Consider the following 25,838-nt stretch of genomic DNA (forward strand, 5'->3'; position numbering starts at 1 on the left):
GCACTTTAAAAAAAGCACATTTCAATGATCTGATAGCCTATTTCATAAATCTACAATTACTACTACACCATAAAATAAAAAATTAGCTAGGAATTTCATTGTTGGATGTAGAAATAATGAACCGCACCTACTGTAACAAGATTCTGGAACCTAAGATTTTTTACAAAGAGTAAACAGTCTAGAGTAGCTGATGAAATCTTTCAAAACTGTTTTGATATAACTGTTATTTGTAACCTTTTAGTTCCCAGATTTGTACAAAGCAATAAAACTCAGACAGGTTTAATGTTATTCTCCATTCCCTTGTGTTTTAGGGTAATATTTAAACCTTGAAATATCTATTTTATCCTACAGCCTCCGTTTTGTTTCATAAATTCCATGTTTGTCTTCCTAAGAGGGATGGCTGAAATGTAATTAATGCACAGTTGCTCATAAGTTGCAAATGAAAAGAGATAGTTAAAGAAACAAATATGACATAATTGTACATTTTATTTGTTACAGAAACTTATGTTTACTTTTCCGTGTAATCACCATGTGATTCACTTGCTAAATGAAAATGTGTAATCACATAATCACGTAGCAAGTGTACTTAACTCCATAACAATGGCAACTGACAGAAAATGAGAGGGCACGGTTCAACAAGTTTTGGAATGTTGGCAGTAGTGGAATATAACTACAAGATGGCTATTCACTTTGTGCGACATTTAGTTCTGTTATATTCCATCCATCTTGATCCTCTAGGGGAAGACACCCTCCAACCGCCCGATCTATACCTAGCGCTGATGGACTTTACCAGAAGTCATCTTATACTTCGGCATATGACATCTATCAGTTGCCTGGGCCCAGGATGCCATTGATGTGAATGAATATCTCTCAAGAGCCAGAATATCAACTGGTTTCACTCTCACAATCACGAAGACCTGTGAAACCGTCCGGTAACTACTAACTACCCGTTATCATCAACAGTAATAGTCATTGGGTCCTCAATAATATATCTCTATAACTATGGAATTTCATCCTATCCACCCAAGCTGGCGCAATACACAAAATAATCGCTTTGCACGCGCCCTTGCACAGGATGTTTAGAGTCCTAAACTTGAGACCCCAATCCAGATTGATTTCACGTCGGATCCCAAAAAAGGGGGTCCCCTTTTCAGCAAGGTATTGAAGCTGTCTCTTGAATTGAAATTTCTCATCAAGATATACCCTAAGGTACCTTCTGAACCCGAGTGTACTATATTTGATAGTCTGACATCGATACTCGAACTCGCCGACTCTTCGGCAAATGGACTTTGAGCACCATCGTGGTCTTGTGCAGGAAGACGACAATGGTGCTCCTGTTACATTCCATGTGTGCAATACATTTCCCTCTCATATACAGTATTTTAGCCCCTATTACTAAATTAACTAACCCTAGATGTTTTAATACATAGGCCATAACTTTGTTCAACTTTTCAAGATTCTGTCGCAACTTTCTCTCCTCTTCTATTTAACTTAAGACCTCATTATTTCAAATTTCACTGTACATCTAATCTTCAAAGTCCTCCTGTAATATTACATTTCAAAGGGCTTCCTCTAAAACTTTCCTTTCTATTTTCCTATTGTTCATATCTCACCAACATAAATACTTTAGACAAAATTTTTAAGAATTTTTTTCTAATATTTAGATCTATTTATTTATTAAAAACACTCTAATTTTGATACAAAGTAATTAATTTCCATACTCGCCAATAGATCTTTGCAACAGATATTCCTTTAAAATTTTATTAAATAATCACATTTATTCACTACGTGCTCCCAGTTCATAACACTGTTTTCTGTCTTAAAAATTACACATCTAGATGTACGATGTACATTTATTCAGAACAGATGGGTACCAAGATAGTCATGGCCAGTTGCTATCTTGAACATGGTTAGACTCTCACTTCTAGAACTGTCAGGTATAATAGCGAAGACCATCTTTTATTTTCACTACATGACAGGAGGTATTGTCTAGTAGAAACTCTGAATTTGTTGTTAATAAAGATTTTTGCTGAATGATAAGATTAATACAGATGGTTGTTGAGGCAATTTTGTTGCAATTTTTTACCAAGACATCAGCCTATTCATTTCTGTATATACTCACATGGGATGGAATCCACTGAAAAATCACCCCTTTCCTGTAACTTGTAGCTGTCTAAACAAGGTTGGCAAGATCTTTAAAGATGTTGCGTGTTGAAAAGGTGCGATCACCAGAATAGCTACCATGTCTTAGACCAAATTCTTAGATCTATATTTTATATTAGCAAAATTCTATATTATAAATAAATAATTTATTTATAAACTTTATAAGTAAATAAAAGTTCTCAATTAATTTTAGAAAAATATATACCAGTTTTGCATGTGGTAATAATGCATGTGCTCTCTTGGGTACTAGTTCACCATCAAAATAAGTTGCAGACTTTTCAAAAAGATACTGAGCGGTGGTATTCTTAACCAATGGAAAAAAGTCCATGTACCTTTAAAAAAAAAGTTACTATAAATAAAATTAAATTATATTAACTTTTTTAGAATTCATGAAATAGCACAATGTTATTTAATCTTTAATTTACTTCATCATTACTTATAATTATTAAATTTGCTTATTTATTGGGATCACCATTAGAGTTATATCTAATTTTCTATTGCTTAACCAATATTCATAACTCTACTTCGTAACCGGAAGTAAGAAAAAAGGAAGAACTGTGATGAAATCACAGAAAAAAAGGGTTAGAAACGAAAAACTGCAGAAATCTGAAGGAAAGACCTTCACCAGAAAAAAATTTTAATTGAAGTTAACTAAAACTGAAAAAAACAAAAAAAAACAGTAACTTAAAAGTAAGAAAATAATAAAAGCTTAAATATCTTTTACTTTTTATATAAATATTACTTAAAAAGTAGTTTAGCTTCAAAAGAATAACAATAATAAAAATGGTTAAACGACAGTGATGGGATGGGAGGTGGGCTCCACCTCAATGACATTTTTCTTCTGGCTATTAAAAATGTTCATGTAAAGGAAAAGTTATTACTACTATTAAAAATAATAAATTCAATTTTGATCAAATTGACTGTTATATGGTATATTAAATATTACAAAATATAACAAATTCTACTGTTTCATCTATTCAGGTAAAAATGCAGTTATAAAAAATGAAGCCATCTTTTTACTTTTACAAATTATGAGTACAATGTAAAAATGTATGCATGCCATCTAATACTACAACTACTACTACACAGGGATGAAATGCATTAACTAAAGATTTATCTTACAAAGAAAATAATAGCGGGGAGTATCACTTCTTCAAGTGACAAATAATTATGAGGTAAATTATTATTTAAGGCGCACTAACTGTCAAATAACTTTTGATGTTGATTAAAAATGGTGATAAAACTATTCGCTTATATTAATAAATAATTTTTATTGGCATATATTATTTTCTGGTAATAAATTAATAAAAATATTAATTTCCACTATTAAAACTTAGTGATTGTTAGAATGATATTGGATAAAATTATGATTAATGTATACAACAGTAAGAAAATATATGCAATAATGTTTGTAAATTTTAAAGTAGTTTTTCATTATTTTAAATAAAATTAATTTTAAAAATTCTTCAAAAAGCCAAATTAAATGGACTAAAATGACAGTAAGTTTAAATTAATTAAAATAAATATTTTATTCTGATCAGTACATTATATAAATCATGTCAGGAATGAATAAAAAAAAAAAAACTGCACCAACATTATCCAGATAGATAAAGAGAAATCATTGTAAAATTTTTATCAGAGCACTAACATATAATACATAATTACAAGATAAAAAAATAATGTGATTGAACTACACTTTTAATATTGGATCATTTTTAAAGCAAAAAATTCATTTGATGAATGGGATCAAAATCACAACTAAATTTTTTTTTACTGAACATTTCTATTTTTTCACAACTGTACTTTATATGTTACATAAATAAGTCAATATTTAAAAATTCAGGAAATTACAAATGAAAATCTCTCAATGACAGAGACAGAAAACTTATAACAGAAAACTTATACAATCCTTTGCTTTTTTGTTTCCTTTTTTTATATGTTTCCTTCATTTTTCAACATTACCTACTTGACAGTTTGCTTCATTATTTAATTGAAAATGTGATCAATGTGACTATTAAAGTATCAGCTGCATGTATGCCTGTCGCTGACTCAATCATTATCTCAATATTATCTAGCCCATCAATTAAGACTACGGCTATGTGCTTTTCTTAAACAGAATTTATACATTAGCTTACGTTCCATTACCTCATGTGCGTATGGCTACACATAGGCTATTTTACCACTTCTAAATTTAATAATTCAGATAAACGTTCTATGTGCATAATGATGCACAAATATGGTTTTACTTGTATGTCAGAATTTTCTGAAAAATCTTATATGTGTTAACAGCAACATATGAGAGATTGTTTTGCAAACAAACAATAAGAAAACTTGCACTTGCGAAATTTTGAAAAATATTTTTTTTAAATTTTTAAACAGAATAGCCTGTAACAGGTCTCACCAAACACTAAAGAAAGTCCAAAACAATTGAAAAAACAAAAACCCTATTTAAAAAAAAGGACACACAAGGAGGTTTTGTCCACCAAGCGACAACATATAGAAATTTTTAAAATAAAATAAAAATTGTAGAACAGAAAAATGAATACAAACTATTGCATTACATAATTTAATAAGTTAAAAGAAAAAATCAGCTTTAAAAATGTATAAAATTATTAATATAAAAAGGTTTTTCTTTCCTTTAAAAGCAAGTTTTCCCAGTTTAATGAAACAACAAAAACCTAAAAAATTAAATTAAAAAACTTTTTTCTTTTCTTTAAGAAAAAATATAGCTAACACATAAAACTTTTAATAATAGAAATTTCTTTCAATCTTAAATTAGAACTCACCACGATAAACCCCTATAATAATTACGGCCATTGAAGAATTGAATTTCCTCAAATGTTTCAGGACTAGGAATGTTAGATGATATATTTGGATGCATTGATAGGAACGCGTATAATGCTGTTGTGCCAGTCTTCTGTGGGCCAATGACTAGGAAACGAGGCAACTGCTCACAAGATTTATTATGTGACCATATCTTGATGTGTCTTGTATCATGACATGGATTCTAAAAAAAAATAAAATTAATTGAATTTTATTAACATAAAAAGGAAACTGTTTAACTGTCTAAATCGAGTAGTTTCCCTTAAAAAATAAAAATTTCAGTAGATATTTTATACCTAACCCTCAAAATCCTTTTAATCATTAATATCATATTTTTAACATATTACAAATTGTTATAATTATTAACATCACTAATGAACTAAACTTAAAACTATTCTTCTGCAATTATGTTTTGTATCATAAGACTCGCATCTTATGATACAAACCACTCTTTGCGATCATATATCCCTAAAAATCATCAAGAAAATCTATGCTTCAATTCAGATTAGTCCACTAATTTCTATGTTAATAATATTAAAATCATTTCTTTTAATGGACTGTAACTAACTTTAAATACAGATAAAAACCACTACAATGAGCTTCCAAGCTAGATGTAAACAGCATGTACATTGTTATTAAATTATAGTGTTTATGTGTTCAAAATGTAAAATTTAAGGGCAATTTGACAAATGGAAAATCATGGGATACACAAATAAACTGTTTCTGTTTTTCTACCATGGTTTGTTTTCAAACCATACTGTTTGGCCTTGAAGAATCTTAATAAAATGCTTGTTTACTTAATATTTATAATATCATCTATCATACACATATGGTGTGTGTGTATGTGCATGGGTGCGTGTGTGTGTAAATAAAGCTTAAATGTAATTTATTTAAGTTTATTTTCCGCTTGACTGGTGAGAATTAATTATAAACATTAATAAGGCATATTTTACTTAAAAATATTATCTTTATTAATATCTTGGATAAATAAAAACAATCAAACAATAACTGGAGCATATAAAAAACCTACCTCAAATTAAATCTTTATAAACAAGAATTCTAATCATCCTTGGCCCCAAAAAATTAATATTTTTAAAAATATGATAAATAAAACAATAAAATACATAAACGATAAACAGAAATTGTATAATGAAATAAATAATATAAAAAAATGTAGCTATAAAAATGGATAATGTACACCATTGATTGATAATATACAAAAGAAATATAATCCAGAAATTTTCAATAACACTAACATTAATACCCATAAATAAAAATAGTGAAAATATTTATATAAAATACAAATAAAATTATAGAAAACTTGATTGACGCATATTATGATAAAAAATATAATAAACCTGCTTATAAACCTGATAATTGTATAATAAAACATTTAAAATATTATAATGCTAAAAAAGTAAATAATAAATATGATTCTTCTGGTATTTATAAAATAAAATTCAACAATTGCGAAAAAAAATATATTGGTAAAACGAATAGGTCCTTTAGTTCAGTGTGTAGTATGGCGCCATGGGTGTAGTATAGAAGCTGGTGGTCATTTTGAACATGTACCATAACCCTCTTTCAGTGTCAAAAACTGTCATGAGATATGGACTAGCAAACAGTGAGTACATTTTTTTGGACCCCTTATATTATATAATAAGAATTGTGTTTATATATATTTTTCCTGTCAGAAAGTATTATCTCAACTCTCAGATTTCCCTTAAAATGTAAGAACAAGTTTTCAAGGTACAAAACCAAGCAGTAAAATCACTGCTGTGCCCATAAAAATGAAATGAATTATGCAGAGCATTAGTTACAGATTATGAGGGTAAATCAAAAATAAATGGGATTTTATTTAAAAAAAAAGTATTTATTGAAAAATAGAAGACAAATATAATTTTATTTTCTACATAGTTTCCTGGTTTAGAAATACATTTTTCCCAACGAGAAGGAAAGTTTTTTATCACAGCATCATAGAATGAAGCTGGTTGCAACAAGAGCCAATTGCGCACGAATCCTTGTATGCCTCATCATCACCAAATTGTTGCCCTCCTAGAGTTCCTTTAAGCAGCCCAAACAAATGAAAATCACAGGGCAATAGGTCCAGGCTGTAGGGAGGATGATTAAGTTGAGTCCAGTGCATTTCTCCTAGTTTTGAGACCATTAGAGCTGCAGTAGGGGCCTGGCATTGTTGTCGAGGATGGTCTCTCTCGTCTTTTGTGGCAATTTGCAGACCTCACCTTGTTCAACAGCTCGCAGTAGTAAGCAGCATTGATTGTGTATTGCTCATGCAAAAGATCAATAAGTAAAAATGCCTAACCGGTCAAAAAACAGTTGAAAGAACCTTGTCAGCTGACAGTCGAGTCTTGGCTTTCACTGGAGCTGCCTCCCCTTTCCACCACTACTCCATACTGACTTGTTGATTGAGGAGTGTAGTGACCTACCAACTGTAGATGCTCAGGAGTAAAAATCCCGTTTATATTTTTGATTTACCCTCATAAAATATTTAACTTACTCGTCTGTTTAAAATTTATTATACATAAGCAATATTAGTTTAAGCAATAGTCCTAAAAAATAATAATATCCATCTATACCAATAAATCAGACAATTGAGTTAATGTTTAGGTTCAGACTTTGTAACTTTTCTGCAAAATAACAACTTTAACAAGTTAGATTGAGCCTCTGCAAGGTGCGCCTGGATATATCTGGTACAAATAGAAGAAATTTTTCTGGTGAACTGAATCTAAACAAACTTCATAGCTTCATTTATCATCAAATCACACTCACTAGATCTCATCTACAGTTGTAACTCGGGACTAATTCCACCATAGGTGACCCGTCTACAGCCAACCATGAAAGGTTTTTTAAGAAATACTCCACTGGGTGAATCAAGTAACACCAGAGTTCAGAGAAGGCAGCACATGGAAACAATGAACTGCCACCTAAAAGATAACATGTGATCAGAAGCATTGGAATGCCCCAACACTACACACATGAACAAGAAAAGTAAAAAGTCCAAAATCAAACCAAAGCAAATCACTTATATTTCCACACAAATGTAAACTCATTCATGCAGACTGGTACACTAAAAATAATAACTGGCCTAATGGACTAACATAAAATTCTCATGATGGGTCTGCAGGAAATAAGAAACACCGATCAGGACACATGGAATCTCAAGGATATAGGCTCTACAAAGGTATATCTGGTAAGAGAGTGATGAAAAATGTCCCACAGTTTGGAACTTTTTAGCCCCACGACCACCAAAAAATAAAAATTAAAAAAAAATATAATGAAATATTTTGCCAATCCTCAACCCCAACTCAATGAAACCTAGTTAAAACTATTTAGCTGCGTTGATAGTGATGGGTATGAACATGGATATATGAAGTGTACAAATGAGCAATTTACAGGTTCCAACTTGACGTCTATGTGCTCCTTGTAATTTGATCTGCTTGCATAATATTTGCTGTGAGAGCATCATGTTTGAATATGTATATGATGTTTGATCACATCGTGCTCTTAGCAGTATAAAAGAGATCTAAGGAATTGCAGAACGCCAGTTTAGTTTCAAATGTAATACATGAGTTTGGTGCTTTTATTTAAGTTTCTAAAAGAGTAGTTTCATTGAAAATAATAATAATTGAGATTTTGGTTTTTTAAAACAGCGTAACTGTTTTTTTTTCAATTAGATTCTTATGCAAAATGGATAAATTTGTGAAAAAACAAAGTGAGCCATCTACATTCAGTGAATTGATTGGTAAAACAAGATTGCACAATGACAGCTATTTAGAGTATGGTTTTATGTAATTGGATGGAAAGCCAAAGTTCATTGTTTGCTTTCAAGTCCTCTTCAGTGAAAGCATGAAGCCATCAAAATTACTTTGAGGCTTGGAAAATAAATATCCAGATCATAAAAACAAACCCTTGGAATTTTTTAACGGATAATTACATACTGTGAGAAATCAACAAGCTTCTATTTGTAAAACATGCATACTGATAAAAGTACATTTGAAGCATCTTATCTCGTAGCATTAAGAAAAGCTAAGATTTCCAAACCCCATACAATCACAGAAAACCTAATATTCCCTGCTGTAATTTATAAGGTCAGTGTTTAAATAGGCTTGGAAAAAGCAAAAAATTGAAAAAAATAGTTTTGCTTTCCAATGACACAGTATCAAACTGAATCAATGGCATGGCTGCCGATGTTCACCATCAGATAATAATTCAGAAAGTGAGTTCAAGTGAATTTTTCTAGTATTCAATTTGATCACTCAATGGATATAGCAAACATTTCTCAGTTCTTATGTTTTGTGAGATATGAATGCAATAGAGACAGATCAATCAAAGGAAATATGTTGTTTTGCAAAGCAGATATCCTGGTCTTTTTGATGTTTTTTTATGAAGCTACTAAAAACTATAACATAGACTGGACAAAAATTTAATGCAGTATGTAGTGATGGTGGAAATGTGATACAGGAAAGAACAGTAGATTTCTGAAGAAAATTAAAAGATCGTCTTATACCAAGAGCAGAATGGATGCACTGCTTCCTTCATGGACATGCTCTTGTCACAAAAAAAAAATGCTTGAAAATCTCAAACAAATTTTCTGTAAAGCTGACCATTACAGAATAGGCTGTTTTCTAAACTATGCAATGAAATGGGCAAATAGAAAAAAAAATCTTTCTTTTTCTTACAGAAGTCAGGTGGTTATCGCAGGGGAAAGTGTTAACATGGTTATTGGAATTGTAAGATAAATGCAAGATAATTTTTCAGGACAAACAAATGCCATTTTAAATGTTTTTACCGAATAATGAGTATATCTTGCTGTTGGCTTACTTGGCTGATGTATTTTTGCATTTAAACAAGTTGAATGTGAATTTACAAGAACGTGATAAAAACGTGTCATTTTATTAATGACAGACTTGCATTTAAACAAGTTGAATGTGAATTTACAAGAACGTGATAAAAACGTGTCATTTTATTAATGACAGACAACAAAATTCATGCTTTCATTAAGAACCTTGATATCTGGATTATTCGTCTTCAGTGTACAAATTCTGATAAATTTCCACTCATTTCTGATTATTTTGAGAAAACTTTGGATGAAGAACACCACAGTGGATTCACCACAGCTTGGATAGCATGAAGATGAATTTTCGTGAGCTAAAAATTCATTTGGTGGAAAATTTCCTGGAAGATTTTCCAGAATGATGGGTACTGAACCCATTTAGTGAGAACAATGTTGCAGTTACTAAGTTAACAGTTAAGATTCACAACCATCTCATTGAAATGTCTGGCAATAAAATGTTACAACAACAATTCATGTCTGCAGATTTTTGGCTTACTTGTCAAATTGAATATGGAAATTTAGTCACAAAAGCAATGAAAATATTAATCCCTTTTGCCATGTCTTACCTTTGTGAAAAGGGTGTTTCATCTATGATTGCACAAAAAAATGATATATATGAATAATCTTTTAACATTTGAAAACATTTGCTTTTGTGAGTTTCTAATATAATATTGAGAAACTTAAATGAAAAACAAATGTAGCCATCTCATTAATTTATTTTATTTACATGTGTTCTTATGTAAGTAAATATACATGTGTTTATGTTTTAAATGTCAGTAAAATGTTTATAATAAATTATTTTCTTTTCTCATAAAATGATTTTATTATTGTTTATAAGTAAAGTTGCAGGCTAAATGTTTCTCCGGTTGAGATTTACTGCTCTGTATTGGTGAACTGAATCCGGGTCTCTTTACCCCAGTAACAATAATACTCTTAAGAAATTTTTTTCTTTATTTTGATATTGATGAATTAAAGTTAATTCCATCCAATCTTTTTTGTGAGTATCTGTACACATCGTGCACAGCACTTATGAAAACCCAATCTGTCTGTAATGATTCTTTAAAGAGCTGACCTTGAAATTTGAGGAAAATTTTCACTATGTTCAGTAATTGTAAAGCTGTATTTTTTGCAAACGATATATTCATTTTTTCTACAAGCTCATCCCTGACGATGAAATGTTACCCTTTTCTTCCCTTGCACATTATTTTGTCCTTCCCTGAATTTCCTTCACCATACTCTCTCAAAACCATCACCCATTATGTTATTAACGTAAACTATGTACAACCAACAGCGGATCTTGGTTGCAGATGTTCCTTCTGCTTGCAAAAACCAAATAATGCTACATACTTCAGAAATGGTGTAAGCCACAACAATCACGTCCACATTTTACCATATAATGAAGGAAGTAGCGAACAATGTGATGTTTAAGTCTAGCTGGATTCTACTGCACATGTGCTACGGTATTTAACAACTGCGCATGGGCCATGTCGCTATAGTTTGTTTGTAATATCCAACCAGTGGTTAATTTATAAACAGCCTATATACACTCCATTATTACTTCTTCACAAAAATCATAAAAAAAGTTCATTAACCAAAAGACATAATTTTAATACAAATATACCTTTGCTTTAACAGAATATCTATATTTTCCTTTTAAATTAAATAATTATATGCAAAATTACTGTATTATTTTCTAATGTTTAGATTTGTTATAAAATTTTAGATTAAACATTACTATAATGGTATTCATTTCTATTTCAATCACTCAATATACATTTGTGAATTTTGACACTCACAGTAACCATCTCTACATTATGTCATCAGATACTTTATTTTAACTTATACTTCAATACAGTACAAATTAAGTCATATAATTTACCGTAAAAATTTCAGACAAGAAAATAAACCAGAATTTGCCACAGGATGTCGTTTAACCTGTTAATTCCAATAAATATAAGGAACTGGAAATAACATCACACATGAATTTAAAGTAAAGACAGTGTACCAACAGCAAAACTGGATTAAAGATACATATCAAGTGTATTATCCATGTAAGACTGGTAACTCCATACCAATGGTATATTAGACTGACAATGTTAACTGTTAAGATAGTAGGCTGCATAGTATTGTGTTCTGCATATATACTTCCATTATTTCATATATATAACCTAATTACTTTTTTAATTTTTTATATAATTGTTATTACTATATATTTTTTATTTTGTGTCTTAATTTTTAATTTTTTTATTTAATAAATCAAAACAGAAAGAAAACAATAAGTGTTTAAGCAATGATACACGTCAGGCATTCAATACCTAGTCAGTTGTTTTTTTTAAATGCATAATGGATAAAATTCTAATATCTAATATTAATTTAGTATCTAAAAAAATTAATACAATTTACTTTAATTTACTTAATATCTAAGAAAAATAACCACATCTCTGTTAGTATTTACTAACATTATAACTACTACCTTTGTAATGTTTCATAAACTAATTAAAAATAAATTAAATGCTATCAGCTAATCTACATTTTAGTTTTATATCATTTGAAACCTTTGTTATCAAATCTTAAACATATGAGCAAAATAAAATCTTTTCTAACTACTGCAAACCTCAATAACGAGTGTGTAAAACCCACATTTTACCAAATTTCTCGTATATCAGTATGGGTTTTCTTGTTTCACTCCAATCAAACAGAGCATTAATAAATACAAATATTTTTGACATTGCAATTAGTGTATTGTCACTTTCTCTCTTTTGTAAATTTTTTCAACTCTTTTCCACTGAATATAACAAATCGCATAACTCATTCTTTCATTTCAGTTTGAACCACATTTGATTGAATATATAAACTTCTTTAGTTACACCTTTTCCATTTCTTTTGGCTCTAGAAATTTACAGATTTCAGTATGTTTTATACACCACTGCTTTGAAGTAAATTTGGACCTGTAATTGGTTCATCCCTGAACACTACAGTGATCTAAATTTTCTGTAAATTTACCCTCAGGTTTAGAATAACCGTCTTCTTCATCAGGCTGAAATAATTTACTATTATTTCATACTGGTAAATAAATAAACTTAAAATAATAAATTAAATCAAAAAAGAATATAATGTAATAAATTCTTCAAGAACAGACAATTAATTAATTAAAAAGAGAAATAAAATGCGTTAAAAAATAGTTATACAATTGGATGTATCAATATAAAATTTTCCTAACTCTACTGAGGGACTTGTTTTAATTTCAAGAAAGATTAATATCACCAGAAAGCTGATAAAAAGTTACAAACATAAAACATTCATAAGGTTGCATTCTTATACGCTAAGTAATAACCTTGCTATATAATAAGAGTGGGGAATGCTTATCACACCAGTGTCCATGTAATATTTTAAAAAAATAAGAAGAGATTACATAGAAAAACTAACAGTAGCCACAAAATTCAGGGAGATCAAACCATTGTTGATACAATTGAATCACAATTTATAAGCAAAATCATAATATAAATATAAAATTTAGTATATGCTTTCTTAGTTTGATATTTCAATTTATCTGGTAACACAAATGTTTATACAATTTATCTCTACGTTTATTGATATAGTTTTAATTTTTTGTGAATGCTGCATCATTCTGTTAAACGGTTAAGTTGCAAAAAGTACCTTCACATACAATATTTCTCTATGTAAAATTTTTAAAAGCAGATTACAATTAAAATTAAAATACAAACGTTTCAACAAAACAATTATATTCTCCAATCAATGAGATTTTAAAAACTGAAAATATTTATGCTGTAATACAATAGATTAAAAAATAATTTTGTTTATAATCAATTAAAAAATAAAAATAATAAAATATAAAATCAATTTTAAAAACTAATGAACTCTTTGTAGTGTTTACTTACACCCCAGACTGGATCAGCCTCATCTGGATACATTTGAAAATATTTCTCTGCAAGTTGTAATGGTGGGGCGCTAGATAATTTTAGATTAGTCCAACAACGTAAAAACTTTATCACAGATTCAAATGTATATAATGCTAATCGATCATTACCATAGTTTGACATATGACTCATGAACACATTAATCTGAAATAGAGAAATAACATACATGAAATACTTAAATTCTGAAGGAATAGTGAGGTAAACAGTTATTACTATTAAATCAGTTCTAAATATTTATAAAAATGAAAGCGTGCTTTTTATTAATACAAGTAAAAAAAAAATTAAATACTGCTTTTAACTAGGAGATTTTTCCCTGTATAATTTTTACTAATATTTTTTAAATTTCATAAAATATCACCAAAATTAAAATTATTTACAGTTAATGATATGAAGTTTAACCATTTCAACTATTAATAATTATCGTATCTACAATAGACACTCTCATAGTAATTATTTTAATTGAAAATTACACTTTATAAGAACAAATGTAACTTTGCTTTTAGTATATCAAACTTTTTCTTTTTTTATATTTATCCGCAAACACATTCTGTATAACATAATTATTATAAAGCTTCTGTTTCAAGAAAAAAAGTTTGCATCTGATTAAATAAATAGCATGTCAATTGACCTCAGTGGTTCAAGAAGACCTAAAGGAAACAAGAAATAGTACAAGGCAGAGAACAGTGTTGTAGAATACTGGTATAAGATTACAAGGGTTTCCAAGAAAAGGAGAAAAAAGGAACCAACAACAACTTCTGTTCAAAAGAGATAAGGCAAAAATAAATTGAAAGAATGAACAAATTGAATGGAAGACCAGGAAAGAAAACGTCCAGAAGGGAGATATGAATGCAAAATGTTGCTTCATATGATCTTCAGTTAGTCAAAGTTGAAAAAAAAAAAAAATAGTAATCAATAATAAACTTCTTTCCTACAAATTTTATTTATTTTGTTTAATGCTTACATTTTGGATTCAACAGAAAATTAATCAAGAGCTAATTTTAAATATCTTGCAGGATATTCTATTCTGAGTAAATTGACATACTTTATAAGACTTATCAACTACATAAATGGAACAGTAATTTAAGATTTTTGTTGACTGTTAAAAGAAATGATAAACACTTTTCTATAATTACAGTTTGTTAATTATGCTGCCCACTAAGACAAAACTGTGTTTTTTACCACTTTTTATTAAAAAAATTAATAAAAAGATTCATATGGACAAACCAATAAATTTAATTACATCAATTCAAATTATTTATTTTCATTATAAATAAACGATGTCATTCATTGTACTTCATCTATATAGAATTTTCAATAATTTTAACCATAATTACTTACAAATAATCTTTTTTATGATATAAAAAACATAATAATAAGTTGTATTTGTATAATTATATGTATATCAAAGAGATTGAATAAGAAATTGCAAAATTCTTTTCATATTCTAACATTCAACTTAATTAAAATACCATCTTTTATTTTTTTTTTTAATTCTGTCTTCTCATTAAAACAAACTACCCTTTTGGTTGGCAAACAGAAAACAATAAACAGCTTTCTTTAATAATGTAGAAAATATCAAATAACAGTTTCACTTACAATTATAAAATTACACAAAATATTTCATTAAACATTCAGACTGAAACAACACAGTCTGAACGTAGAGTTAACATCCTCTGACTTGCTAATTTCATCGTATGAGTGACTTATTTGGATATAATGGCATAAACTTTAATTATTGTATTTTTATAATAAAAAACCAACTTGAACAACCGAGGTACAGAATTACCTGGGTTGTTCAAGTTTGTTTTTGATTATAAAAATACAATGTTTTGGTACAGAGGAATATGGATCTTATAAATATTGACCTTACAAAAATCACTTTAATTATTATTAAACTGGATACACTAACAATGTTTTACATCATCAGGTTCTTGAACATTACAAATATTTTAATTTTCAGTGCCTTTCAATTTATGTAACTTAATTTTTAAATAAATTTGAGGTGTTTATCTTTTGCCTGTTCTCAATTGGATTGTAAGAAACTATTCTGCAATTGATATACTAAGTTAAATCTATTTTACACTTCCAAATGAACTCGTAAGTCAAAAATTAGAATTATCTATTATTTATAACATTATTAAAGTCATCTCCTGTTGATTTTGTATAATAAGACCAGGCTCTCAATTGTGAAAATATTTTAAAACATTTTTGAACATACTTATCAGAAGAATGTACCCAGTTGATAGAGATCTAATTCTATTCTGAGCTGTTATCTAATTCAAATCTATATTATCTCTCCCGAGGCTGTCTTATACCATAACCTTTTTATCAGATAAATAATTCACACAAGCTCTAGCTTGTCTATTGGAAGTGTGTTATAAGTATTTATAGTATAAGAAAAATGCAAAGCCTGACTAGGATTCAAACCCAATATCTTCAAGATAAAAGACAAACATGGTACTCCAAACACAGAGGTCGGCTGTAATATTGCTGAAAGCACATGTTATAAAGCATGCAGCACTGAAGTTCTAAACATAAGCAGTTTTTATTTCTTTAATTATTTTTCAAAACCATGAAAAATTAATATAATATTTATGTCAGTGCATACACAAAGAATGTCAGAGATGAACGATAACTTAAAACTATGAACTTCAAAAACTATGGTAACATATTCTATTTAAACTAGAAAAATGGCTTCTCTGTAAATCTATAAACGAAGAATAATTTGATTTTGAAAATTTTCTTAAATAAAATTATGATGCATTTAATAGAATAACAGAAAATAAATTTAGCAATAAAAATCTATAGATGAAATAATGTAGGATGTTATAAGAGTGGTACACTGTAGACAAATTCATGTTATGAAAGTCTGGACCAAATGTGAAACAAAATATAAAATATAATTTTGATCGCTTGATATTATTTACCATACCATTAGCTGATGTTTTCAGTGAAACATTATGACTAACAGTCTTTCAATAAATACTATACAATTTAATTTTCACGTGTTACATCAGCTGTCTATTGCAAAAAATTACATAAAATATTTTGTAATTTTGAGATCATGCTATCAGTATAAAGTTTTTGGAAAGAAAACTGTTGCAAAGGTTTGGGATATTATCATAATATAATTAATTCCATCAATGAAAATTAAAATAACAATGTATTTTAAAATTAATTTGTAAATAAATTTAAACAACAAATAAACAAACACTTACTGGGTTATAAACTATTGTCTGGAACAATTCACCACCCTGTATAGATTCGTCTAACTTTTCTCGACCACCAGGATACCTTTCTATTAATATTGTATGAGTAAACAATCCACATGTCTGTCTTGGAAGCACCTGAAAAAAATATACATTAAATTATGAAGAAAGTTTAATTACACACACAGTTGTCAGACTGATGTCTGTGGTGCAGCAATGGTTTATCATCTATAATCTTTCACTTTCTTTAGTTTTTATGACAATACATTTCACCCTTAAATGAATTTTAAAAATATTTAGAGCTTTGTGCTCCAAAAATAAATAAATAGACTTACACTAGCCAGCCACCACAGCTATTATACACTACACTGAATAAAACTAGGAGTAAAATAACAGAAATTATCAAAATTTATGGGACCAAGTTCTATAACTAATGCCAGATGATAATAAAAGCAAACTATGATTTTATATATTACTGATATGATTTACGTAATGAATTATTATATTCCAATCAGAATAAAGATTTACTCTATAGCATATATTATGCTTTACTAATAAATTTATAATAGGCCTACACATAGGTAATATTAAAAAAAAACAAAAAACAAATGTAAACACATACTAAAGAACTGTTAATATTTTTTCTTTAAAATACTGATGATGAAAGAATTAAATATAGAAATATAGACATTTAAAAATCCTTTAAAAAAATTATGTAGTATACGTATTTTAAAAATTGTTTTCTTAAAAATAATTTGAGTATGATCATGCTTTCAAAATTAAAGTGCATTAATAGATTCAGATAATAGAATAAGTAAAGGCTTTGGCTTCATGGCATTTATCCAATAGGCACCTCGTTAAATGCACCTTTGCACAATCCCCAGTTTGGAAGAAGACCCACAAAAAAGTTATCATATTCGTTGAGCCTTATAAAAGCAGCTGCCTTACCGATCATTAGAAGGGGCCAAAATGGTGACCCAAATGGAACCAGGATGGTGACTTACCAGATCCCTATTGTATTTATTCAAGGAAATGGAATGATGAATCAGAAAAGAGGAAGGAAATGATCAACCCTCAGAGGATCACTTCTGGTCAGTGCACTAATCAGAAAGTACTTGGGGAAAAGTGGTACTTTACTACTTTTTCCCAATCCAAGATCCATCATTGACATTAAAGAACAATATCTTTAAACTAAGACATGAAACATATAATCTAAATAAATAAAGAGTATGTTTAATCAAACAACAATATTTTATATTCTTTATCATTAAAAATAGATACTAAAAAACAACAAACAAGTTACCTAAATTGTAATTTGAAATTTTATATACCATTATGTTACGATGTATAAATCCACGACGAAGGCGAGCAGGCCTCAAATGAGGATACTCCTCTGTTGAAGTAACTCTTACGTTCCACACACGCTTCCATGCTGAATAAAGTGCTTCATGTACAGGGTATACACCTGAATGATGTGGTGCCACTGAATATCCTGAATCTACTGGTATACCGTGGTCCTTAAAAATTACAACAAAAAAAAAATTTACATGAAACATAATTCTCATGATGCAAAAACATTTTACAATTCTGCAGAATGTTTTATGAAAAAGATCCATACTTCTGAAATTGATTCTACAGCTAAAAATAACAGAAAAAAGTGAAACATAACGTAAGTCTAAAAATGCTTTGCTTTTTAACAAAAGATTAGCAAAAAATGTCACCTAATTTTTACTCCAAAACCATTACCGAATCTGTTCCTATTTTCCAGTTTTGTGGCAATGAATACACATTATGACCCAAGGAATCTATCTATAATCAGCATATATAGCTTAAAACTGCAAGGAAACAAAATATACAAAGAACTAACATTACGGTCAAATAGCTAAATGTAGGATTGCTGATTGAGGTAATGTACTTTAATGTGAGCATGTTCCTCCTCAAAGTTATAAACCACACCACTTTGGCTTAATATTGTTTTTAGTATCATTGGTAAGTTTTTTAAACCCGATCTTTCATAAAAATGATTTTATAAGCAGTGACCGTTATTTAACCTTTAAAACTAAGATATAGAAACTAGGTAATAGTATTTTCTTATAATGTAGGTAATGCAGTAACAATTTTCAATTTTTTTTTTTGATGAAACAAGAATAAATCCCACCATATAAATAAAAAATATGGTTCTATTTTTTATTTAATGAAAAACTATTATAAAAAAAAATTTAGCTCTATTACTTAACCTTTTTTTTCCCTATCTTTCACTATTTTTGAATTACTACAAGACATGATTTTTGGTTGTAATTTTCCAAAATAACTGTTAAACATACAATGAACAAAGTTTGCGTATTAAGTTACATTTCTTAACATATATGCAGAATTTCATGCTGGCAGCGAGAATAGTAATATTCTTGCCCTCATAGTTCATTAATATAAAACTAAAGGATATTTTTAATAATAAAATCAATACCTTGGCAAATTTCCTATTTAAAGACATATCTGCCTCGAGTTGTGTTTGATTTTCATAAAGATGTGGTTGCTGATGATTCCACATATGACTAAACCATATAAATTTATGAACATTTTCTGTAAAAAATACGAAAATATAAATATATATAAAATGTAAAACATTCATTCAATAAACATAATTTGACTCAAGACTCTATAAGGAATAATAATTTAATTTCCAGAATATACTAGTGAAAAAGATACATTTGAAACTTTACATTAATGGCTAGTATCACCTTGAAAGTGCTCCACTTATTTACCTATTCAGCTGTTTAAATTGTATTTCCATTCCTAGAAACCGACCAGAACACTTTTTTTAGTATTCTTGAGTTCCACTACCACATTATGCTAATACTGGAAAATCATAATCTGTTAGCACAGTCTTTAATTTTGGTAACAGTCAGAAATCACACGGTAAAGTCATGTGAAAAAACAGGATGACCTAATACCTAGAACTCTCATGATGAATACACCATGGCTCGACACATTTTTACAGTGAATGATTCACTTGTGAGGCCACAATTCAGGTCTTTTCTGCAAACAAAATTTCTGCTGGTCATTTTATTATACATTAATTGTAAACTTAAATATCTGCCAGACCGTATCTAAACTTGCACACAGTTCATATTTGAATTTTTGTTCTGGGCTGCCCGCTTTTAGAATTCGATGTTCACAACTTCTTATCCATCTCTGAATCTCTTATGCCATTTTTACACACCTCTTTAAAACAAAACTTTTTCAGAAAATCCATACCATGTACCACTTTTGTAAGCTTCAATATTCCATTAGCTGATTTGCCAGTTTTTACATAAAATTTCTATGGGAGTCTACACACATACTTTTATTGTTTTTGCAACAGCCAATCAATCAACAAATGACAAAATCTATTTGTGGTTTGCATACAAATTAGTCAACAATGTGTACAAACATGATTGCTCATATGTTTCAACTGGTCACCATATGAGTAACATTCATAGTTCCAAGAATTAACCTTCTATCTCATACATTTTTCCTCACCTTTTGTCTGGAAAAAGTTAAACACATACCTACTACAAGTAATAAGCATTCAATAGAAAAAGTAAACAGTGAATACATATTGCATTAAACATATTTTTTCTCTTTTAATTTCTACAGGATGATAAAAATATAAAACATATATTATTAAATTAGTTGCTCTCAGCTTCCCAATTCAAAATTTTGTTTTTAATAAATCCTATTTTCTGGTACTGCTTTATTCAATTCACTACAATATCCACAGTCTTCATTCTCAGTCACAAAATGCTATTAATCTGTTTATATGACACAAAACTAATCAAAATGCTCTACCTTGTTTTAATTTATAACTTTTTAAGAAAGATGCTGCATATCTATTTATAATATACTACAGTAAACTCCACTTAACCTTTTCCCATCACAATGATCCGCGGTTGATTAGCGCTCTGCGAAAATATGTTGGTATCTGATTGCCTCCCTTCATAGTCTTATGCTATACTGTCTGTGCTTTTACTGTGGGAACTGTCATCACTGGTGGTGCAGGCTCTTCTTCTTCTTCTTCATCATCATCACCCACTTTCCTCAATTCTCACCTCTTGGATCATTTCTTCACTGTTCTTCCCTTCATGTAAGTACATCATCGTCCACTGATGCATACTCCGGAAAGTGTCTTATATCAGCATCCTTTTCGATTTCATTTTCAATGTCAGTACTGTCAGTTCTTCTTCTTTTGGCCTCTTTATCCCAGCTTTAGTAAAACAGTTTTCTATAACTTTGGAGGTGACTGCATCCCACGCCACAGTGATGAAATACATTGCATCCAAAATGGTTATACTGACAACAGTTATACGGTTAAACCCCAATCCATAGGACATAAAGTTGCACCAGTCTCTTACGATACTATTCTTTCACTACTTTAATTACACCCTGGTCCATAGGCTGTAGATGACTTATCTTGTTGGCAGGTAGAAAAACAATTTTTATGTTTGATAGTAGGAAATCTATTGGATACACTGCAAAGTTATCCATAAAAAGAAGAATTTTCCAGGTTTGCTTTTGAAACATCCATTCAGTTCTTTAACCCATAAAGCAAACTATTCAAGTCATCCATGTGTTTGGCATTGGATAGTGTAACCACGCGGGAATGTTTTTAAAACACGTTGGTGATTTTGCCTTTCCTGTGACTAGGAGCTTAATTTTCTTGATACTGTCTGTACACACTACTAGTGTGTCTGTTAGTACACGCTAAAAGTCTATTTCATTTTACTTTACTTTTTTTGCCACTGTGACATTTGTCTTTTTTGTAAACCAAAGACTCATTTGGCATCGGTTAAAAAAATAGACTGAATTCATCTGCATTAAGAACATCTCACTCATGGGCTGTAGTCCTTAAGCAGATAGATAAAGTATTATTTTTCCATGATGCAACATCTTTTTCATTCACCGACTCTGATCCACCACAGATCTGACGATATACATTCTGTGTCGTGATTTGAATCTGCTAATCCATCCAACAGACGGGAGTGAAATTGGCAATTTGGAGTTCTGTGGCTATTTCCAGTAAAAGTGTCCCATTCATTGGCAGATGTAAGCTACAGACTTACAGAACCATTTCAGTAATACATCTTCTAACTGTTCATTTTACTGATTTTTATTTTTTTTGTTCACTTTGTACAGTACTTTTCTGAATCTCTTTTGGTTTTTTGAAATTATTGTTCATGTCAAATAGAATTTTAAGATCTTTAGTGATTTGAGTTTGAGGTTATACTTTATAATTTTGATTATATTTTTTTTTAATTTTTATTTATTATCGACTGATAACACTTTTCCTTTAATGGCACTCATGTTGCTCTACACCAATTTCATGACTAATGCTAAAAAAATATGTTTCCAAGAGAAAAACAAATGATTCTAACAGTTCTTATTCAGCAAAACAACAAGAGGATTAAACACCACATCAGCTTGAATTGATATACATCACTGAATTGAATTCTACGATTCACAACTGCTGTAATGATGAATGGTTATCTGACTGTTTAAGGAGAAATTTACAGCAAACTTCCGAGTCATGTTTAATCTTATCTTCATGAATAAATTGCTAAATAGCCTTATGTAACAGTTAAATTCCAATTCATCAGATATAAAACAAAAAGAGTATTAGGCAGAATTTAGTGCGTATTGAGCAGAAATAATCACATTTACTATTCAACAGCTATTAGTCCATCATATCATCATATTTCTGTTTGCAGACATGTATACCACTCCTGGGAGGAACCTTTTTAAAATTATTTTCAAAGGGGTGGAACCCGCACTCTCTGCTACACCTTTGCCAATGCAAAAATCTTGCCAATGGCAATAGTAACATTTAATTACATAATTGATAATCCGAAAAAAATAATGAATTTTGGTGAAAAGAAAATTAAAATCTGCCCACCCCTTTGCTCATAGGTGCAAAAAACCATTTGGCATACTACTAAATTTCAGTCCAACAAAAGTAACTATAAAATTATGTGATATTACTTTTTAAATCATTTGAAATAATCATAATATGTGGATTAAAACTGTGAAAATTATTTTTTAAATTACCAACTCAAAATTTCACCCTTAAATATTTTCTAAATATTCAAGGGTTGAAAACTTATTTTTTTTAAATGAGACGATGTAGCTTGTGACACCTCATTGAAAGACCCTTTGAATGACACGTAAATTGGTACAAATAAAATAAAACTTGGTTCACTGGTATAGAATTTATGATTAAAAATGTTTTTTTTAGGTTATGTTGGGATACAGTGTTATTAACCCAAAGCATTATGTCTGAGATTGTCTGTTCTTCTTAAAAATATGGTTAGCTTTCAACAGCATTGCAAAAATGTATTGGTAAACACAGCATTATAACATCATTTAAACATATGAAAAACCAATAATATAAGGTACCTACATCTTAAGATTTTTGAGTTGGAGGTAAGTGTAGCAGATAGGGAGAGTTCCACCTCTTTGAAAATAGTTTTAAAAAGGTTTCCTCCCAAGAATGATATGCCTGCAAACAGAAATACGATGGGACTGATAGCTGTTGAACAGTAAATGTGGTAACTTTTCAAATGATTATTCACTATGTGTGTTTTGCCTTATTGGATTAGAGACTTAGTAAAAATCACGTTTTAAGCAGAAAATCATTTTATGAGTGAGCATATTAAGCAGAGTTTACTGTACTACTTCTTATACTCATGTTTAATATAGTCAAGAATTAAATATACAAAAAAAAAAACCTGGTCACAATTTGAGACACATTCAATTCTATTTTTAAAGGTTAATCTTCATAAAAAAGAACTCTGAACAATCATTTTAAAAATAGGTAATAAATTATTTTATTTTAATGTTTAACTTAACTCTTTAAGATGAAAAACCTACTCCATTTGCACTTTTTGAAATAAACATAACTTGATCCTAGGTCGATTAGAGATTTCTACATTTATTATTATTTTTTTGTCAATTATAAATCAACATTTCCGTGATGATAACATTATGTAATTTATCAAAAGAATACTGAAATAATACATTCAGTAATGAAAAAAGTTCATTTAAAAAATTATATTAATGTTTACAGAATTAAATAACAACAGATATTCTAAATATAAAATGGAAATTATGTATTATATTAATATCATCATGAAATAAAAACTGTGTAATGACTACTTCCAGAGATAAAAAAAGTCATTCAACAGCGAGTCAGCCATTTTATGAAGTAAAAATGCAGCTAGGAATAAAAAAAAACTAATATTTCTATTTAATTTAGTTTAAAATACACTAAAGCTTGCAACTATCTAGTTGTGTGACATGTAACTCAGAATAACATCACCAATTTTATGTAGATAATTATTTGAAGGAAATATTTAAAAATAAATTTTAGCATAAAATGTCAACTCTTAAGTAATATACAAAAAAAAACTATCCATAGATAAAATCCTTAATCCTGTGTTCATGTATAATCAGCAAATCATTTATAGCAACTTACACCTCAGACAGCAACTACTTATAAAAAATTTACAACCATACCCCAGAATAGTAAGCATTTATCAAGTCAAGCTTACTAGTTAAGGTTAAATGATTCAGTTTCCTTTTACCTTCTTTATTGAGCCGAACACACTTTCACATATACGCACATGTCATTCAGCCCTACAAGAAATATCCTATTTACAGGAATTAGCTATTTACTGAATATCTTTACTCTCAGAGAAGGCACCACAGACTAGTACAGCTAGCATTACAATTCAATTAATGATTACATCAGCATACCTAAAATCATATCATCACCGAGATTTTCCTCAGCTGTCCCATGATGAAAATATTTTCCTGAAAATCCCAGATTAAATTTAAACCCAGGTACCATTTGTTGTATACGTTCCTGAGTCTGCAACAAAGCCTAAAAACAAAACAAATAAATTCACAGCATAATTAACTGTAAACAAAGATAAAAACAAAATTAAATCACATAAAGAATGCAAACTATAAACAAATTTACAAACAATATATAAGAGTTTAATGATTACTACCTGGCAAAAATTTTCAGCGTGAAAGAAAATTAAACTAAATTTACAGTAATACCTGAAAAGTATTTTTCTATCAGGTTAAAATACAATATTCATATAAAGGAAATTGTTTACAATTTCACTGCCAAAGATATTTTATAAACAAAAGTGCTGTAAATTTGGCATTATGGAGAGGGTATTGTTTTCAGTGTTGTGATGATAATCTACAGATTTTGGAAATGAAATAATAATACAATAAGTTTTAAGAATCTACATATGCTAGTGCACACTTGCTTAGCAGTAATTCATCATCAGCTTCAGTAGAGGAAAAGTGACCGAGCAGAATATGGAGAAAATAGAATGAATACATGTAGGAGAAACTAATTTCTCAGAGCAATAAAAGGAAAAGGTTATTTAAAAAAAAGAGAAATTGAGGAATGCAGACTTTAGAGAGGTAGTAAAGTGGAATAGTGTGAGGAAAGGTTTGGAGATGAAGTAACAACGGTATGGAAAAATTAAGAGTGGAGAAAAATTATTGACAGTGATATAGAAACTGGAAATAAATGGAAAAAGGCCCAGATGACACAACCAACAGTATGATAAAAAAAAAAAAAAGGATATTATATAATAGTTTGGAGTGAGAAGGATACATAGTCAGCTGGCAGATGATTAGTAGTGGGGGGATAGAAGATGGAAGCGTTTATTGTGTATTCTGAATATAAGTAATTAAAAAAAAGTTTTATTCAAATCAAAAGAAATTACACTCTATGTAGATCATATCACTGACAAGTATGTTACCCACAGTAACAAAAGGAATTACTCCAGCATT

At 29.3% G+C, this 25,838-nt stretch overlaps 1 protein-coding gene across 5 annotated transcripts in view; it reads right to left on the reverse strand.

Moving 5' to 3' along the window:
- sfl (N-deacetylase and N-sulfotransferase sfl) overlaps positions 1 to 25,838 on the reverse strand; it is a 722,911-nt gene that overhangs the window by 16,694 nt on the left and 680,379 nt on the right. For all 5 annotated transcript variants that reach the window (XM_075377448.1, XM_075377447.1, XM_075377449.1 and 2 more), the window contains 7 exons: positions 24,777 to 24,903; positions 19,453 to 19,568; positions 18,320 to 18,505; positions 16,998 to 17,126; positions 13,741 to 13,923; positions 4,950 to 5,170; positions 2,369 to 2,495 (listed from right to left, as the gene is read on the reverse strand). In XM_075377448.1, the coding sequence (XP_075233563.1) occupies positions 2,369 to 2,495; positions 4,950 to 5,170; positions 13,741 to 13,923; positions 16,998 to 17,126; positions 18,320 to 18,505; positions 19,453 to 19,568; positions 24,777 to 24,903 (1,089 nt within the window). The remainder of the gene's footprint in view (positions 1 to 2,368; positions 2,496 to 4,949; positions 5,171 to 13,740; positions 13,924 to 16,997; positions 17,127 to 18,319; positions 18,506 to 19,452; positions 19,569 to 24,776; positions 24,904 to 25,838) is intronic.

This window comes from Lycorma delicatula, chromosome 10 (assembly GCF_047948215.1).
Source record: "Lycorma delicatula isolate Av1 chromosome 10, ASM4794821v1, whole genome shotgun sequence".
NCBI lineage: Eukaryota > Metazoa > Arthropoda > Insecta > Hemiptera > Fulgoridae > Lycorma > Lycorma delicatula.